Raw genomic sequence first — 4,730 nt, 5'->3', positions numbered from 1 at the left:
ACGGTTAAAACTTGTTGGAGGTCACTCAGGGTCACGACCTTGACAACATGTGTCAAGGTCAAGGTCATCGGAGGGTGGTCCGTTATAATGCATAATTACCGAGTTGGGTAATCGGTTTAGCATCCCCTTAATATAATATTAAAATTCGCATGTGAGAAAATATATTCTAACACGTTGCTAAAAATAATCTCTTACGAAAAATTAATGGATAGAATGATTTTCTTGTGGTACAGTAGTTACGAAGGGATACCTATATTTAATAATAATAAAATACGAGCGTCATTGTAATTTTTTATATGTTGGGTACAAAAGTGTCTCGGGTACCAACTGTTCGAAATGATCCAAACACGAGAATAGTGATATTTTAGAGAATTACTTATTTTTATAGTTACAAATTTATTTTATGTTTAAAATTTAACAGTTTCATATTTTTCTATTTCTTTCAAAAATTTTAATTATTAACCCCGTTAATATGTATCCATTTGATTCATCTCGAATCTTTTGTGCTCACGTATTTGTAATTAAATTCAATATTTATAGGATAACGTTGATAAAAAAGTATAAAGCATTTTGATAAAATTATCTAACGCAACGAAAATCAAAGTTCTCTAAATTCAATCTCATAAATGCATGTAATTTATTATGAAAAAGTATATATATAGATATATTTGTATATGTATAAACTGCTATTACTAAATTAATTAATACACTGAATGGATGCCCAATACCTGAAAATGATTTTTAAAACAGCCAATAGTTAGAGAATCATACTATATACATATTCGTAACCACAATTTTGTTAAAACAATCATAAACAAAGCAAATCATGAGCAAATTATTTGTACAAAATTTGAATTTATTTATTTTATAACTTCGATGTAAGCAAATGAGCATTATATCTATATACATGGTGTATAAAAAGTCCCGGACCCCTTAAATGTCTTGAAAAGTAATCATTTAAAAAAAAAATGTTTTATACAAAATGTTGCCGGCGGCGGGAGCCCTCGATCAGGTTCCCCCGTGAACGGCAGTAAAGACAATTTATTTGCGCCGGGTTCGCACGGACGCTTCGCTCTCCAGATTCGTACTGTTCTTTTCGTCGTGCGAACTCGAACGGCTCGCGGCTTTGATTGCAGAAGCAATAACGCGATTCACCGATAACATCGTAATGAGCGACGAATCAGAGGGTCACACATCAAGTACGACGAGAGTCTTTTTTATGTGTCGAAAGACTCTCGTCGTCATCGGCACACAAACACTCGCTCTCGACGTCGACATTGCCCGAAAGTCGAATCAACAACGATTCGAAACGAAGAAGTTTCTCGAGCAATCTCGACGACCGCACGAATTGACGCTCCAATTCTGAACACAAAAGATGTAGGATTGAAAATGATCTATTGACTGACCTTATCAGTTTGACCTTGTGTGGTGCCACCAAGGTCAAATCGATTTTTTTAAACGAAACATTTTTGATTCTAGAATGTAAAGCTGAGCTTTCCAAAACACTATAATAAAGCCTCTTTTTAATCAGTACTTTTCAAGTTATGAGAGTTGAAAGTTACGGACCCGCCGCGGCATTAGCATTAATGCCTAAGATGATCGTATCCATTTTAATGATGCGGGGATGGAGTGGTCATAGGAGGTCTTACGCAAGCGACAAGACTTTTCAATCAATTTTTTAGAAATAAAGACAATGGTATATCTAAATCAACTGTCATTCGTTTGAACATTTGTCATTCCTTTAACCCAACTCGTCTTACCTATCAGTTTTTAATTACTTTCTCGGCTAGACCCCACCGGGATCTGGAACTTCGTTAAGTTATATCTCTGAATAGAAAACGTATTTTTAACTTATCACATGCAAAATTGATATCTCTAGAAAATGACAAGAACAAATAAATAAAGATATAATATTAAAAATGGATACTATTATCTTAGCGTAGGTAATGCTAGATAGAGGCCCTGCGATAATACAGAGTATCAATCTCATTCGATGGTTTCAGTGGGGCGTGCGCCAAAGCGCCGAGATGGAGATGGAGATGACCTGAGTGGAGCGTATCTTTGAATCTTAGAACATATACACATGTGTATATGTTCTAAGCTTTGAATACAGGTACTCGCCTCTTCTTTGAATATTTTGATATTATAGGGTAACGCACGTGTCATATTTTTTTATTAACTCATTAAAACCATACTAGTGGAGTATATTGGTTCTCTTAACTGTATGAGCAAATTCTATACTTTGTGGAAATTTTATCGTATATATATATATATATATATATATATGTGGCATTACGAATCGCAATTAGACGAAGGTAAAGGCGAACATGCTAATTTGTGAAATGGCGAACAACGGACAGTTGATTTAAAGTGTGGAGTATAAAGTGAAAGTTACTGTTGTATTGTTATTTGTTTTTTGGAACAATAAATGTGGCGAAGACTTTGGAGATGTTTTCGCCCACATTGCGCAATTGTGCTGTGCAGAAGATTGCGTTTAAAAATTAAAGGAGATTCAAGAAGTTGTGTGGCAAATGGTCATCGAAGATTAACTATTAGCAAGAAACAATTTTCCAGATTATATTAATTCCATACCAATTATATTAAAACTAAATATGTTATATATAAACCAAATAGTATGACATTTTGTACGTCTCCTTATATTTTTGCATTAATTGTGTATTATATATATTTATCAATTGGCCTATTTTATTTTAATAATAGTTACTATTTATCTTATCCTTTTATTCACAATCTTCAATTCTCCAACAATTAAATTTTTCTTGAAATTAAAGTGAAAACAAGATTTAATTAATGACCTACCAACTATAGATCTTACATTGATCAATACTGGTGAAATGATATTAAGTATAACTTTATTATTGATCATATATTATAGATTCTTAAAGTTTTGACACTTCAAGTTCTGTGCATACATGAAACCTTAGTTCTTAGAGTGATGAATTTGTAAATCTTGGATCTTTGATTTATGTCTTACATTCTATAATTTATAATTTTTTTAATATTGATGTTTCCGTACATTTTTTTATCTATATAGGTACTCACATTTATAAGTTTCATAAATAACAAGAAATATGGAGTCGTTCATTCCAGTCTCTTTAAACTAAAACCGCATTCCCTACAATCCAGCAAAATAGACAGCGAACCCCCTCTCGAAAGTGCCCCTGATAAGAAACCTAAATCGGAATGGCCGCAGGAAGGCTAAATTGAATTCAAGAACACGTTCCTGTCTTATGCGCCACTGGAACCTCCAGTGCTGAAAAATCTCAGTTTCATCTTCCCAAGGGAAAAAATCGGCATTGGGAGGACCGGAGCCGGCGCCGGCGTCTTAATCATCTCCGATTCAGGTGCTCTTCCACCTGTTCGATGTGGATGGTCTAATTAAGATGGACAAAGTCGATACGAGATTGGCTTGCACGATCTGCGTTCTAAGATCAGCATCATCCCGCGAGAACCGTTTCTGTTCTCCGGCAGCCTGAGACAGAACCTCGATCCGTTCGACTTGTATACGGACGAACCACTACGGCGAGCTCTAGACAAAGTCGAATTGAAGGAGATGGGCTTGGAAGTCCACATCAATGAGGGCGATTCTAATCTCAGAGTCGGCCAACGACAATTGGTCTGCTTGGCGCGAGCTATTGTGAGGAACAATCCAATACTCGTGCTGGACGAGGCGACCGTGAATGTGGACCCGCGAACAGACGAACTTATACAGACAACTATCAGGAAAAAATTCGAGAAGTGTACAATGCTAACGATTGCTCATCGACTCAACACCGTTATGGACAGCGATCATAAATAGTGATGATGGATATAATGTGATGGACAGTTAATTTTTCTTTATTTTGTTTTCTTGAATGTTATGATTAGAGCAACCCATCGAATGAATGTAAACAGGTGACAAAATCTTTCCTTCTATCTGTGTTTGTGGAAAAACAATGTAACGAATCTATCGATTCTTGTAACATATTTTATACTTCTCGTTACAGATAATGAAATTTATTTACAATCTTTTAAAGCAACATAAATTATACGTGGATTTATATAAATATTTTATTGTATGAATCTTATGAATTTACCCTTTAATAATTTTTGTATTGTTTCATTAGAGTTTTTGTTGAGTAAGCCACTTATTAGTTGATACATAATTACAAAATCTTGACTATATAACCAATACTGATTACGTTGAGAAAATGTTTCATTTCTTACTTATTTACAATAGCCTCGATATAAACTATCTCTTAAACTGCGAACTTTTATATATCGTACGCAGGAATTCGATCATCCTTACATGCTGCTGCAAAAAGACACGGGCTACTTGAAAAGCATGGTGCAGGAGACCGGCAAGGCGATGGCGGAGGTCCTGGCTTCCGTCGCCCATAACTGCCATCAGAATCGTGGATTCACGGCGTTTTGATGTATCCACGGAGTTAACTTTTTGCAATTGTGTCTGATGAATATCATGATTAGGTCATGAAGATTCCGACAGTTTTTGCAATTATTACGCTAAATTCTGTGATTTTAAATACATGAAGAAAAGTGGAACGCGCAGTCTGAGAATTTAGAATTCATTATCGTTTACTCTCTCGCATACTTATCACCGTACTCTACATTCTGTTCGCATTGAAATTTTATTTTATTCTATATATTTTTTTTCTAAAAAATTTATTTAATTCTATAAAATTATAGGACGTCATGGTTTAGGATATTAT

General features: G+C 34.8%; 1 protein-coding gene across 1 annotated transcript; it reads left to right on the top strand.

Annotated features, from left to right (window-relative positions):
- Positions 1–1,168: 1,168 nt before the first annotated feature.
- LOC108760061 (multidrug resistance-associated protein 4-like) lies at positions 1,169–4,435 on the top strand. The gene is made up of 3 exons (XM_018505845.1): positions 1,169–1,199; positions 3,405–3,816; positions 4,273–4,435. The coding sequence occupies exons 1-3, from the start codon at positions 1,169–1,171 to the stop codon at positions 4,433–4,435; spliced, it is 606 nt and encodes a 201-aa protein (XP_018361347.1).
- The last annotated feature ends 295 nt before the right edge of the window (positions 4,436–4,730 follow it).

The sequence above is a fragment of the Trachymyrmex cornetzi genome, unplaced genomic scaffold, assembly GCF_001594075.2.
Source record: "Trachymyrmex cornetzi isolate Tcor2-1 unplaced genomic scaffold, Tcor1.1 scaffold215, whole genome shotgun sequence".
Classification (NCBI taxonomy): Eukaryota; Metazoa; Arthropoda; class Insecta; order Hymenoptera; family Formicidae; genus Trachymyrmex; species Trachymyrmex cornetzi.
This window is presented reverse-complemented; position numbering and strand designations above follow the sequence as displayed.

What these genes read in the sequence shown, in the direction of transcription:
- LOC108760061 (XM_018505845.1), top strand. Translation starts at nt 1,169, where the DNA reads ATGAGCGACGAATCAGAGGGTCACACATCAA. An exon ending in ATCAGAGGGTCACACATCAA is followed by an intron (nt 1,200 to 3,404) that starts GTACGACGAGAG and finishes GGTCTAATTAAG; the next exon opens with ATGGACAAAGTCGATACGAG. An exon ending in GTTATGGACAGCGATCATAA is followed by an intron (nt 3,817 to 4,272) that starts ATAGTGATGATG and finishes TAAACTGCGAAC; the next exon opens with TTTTATATATCGTACGCAGG.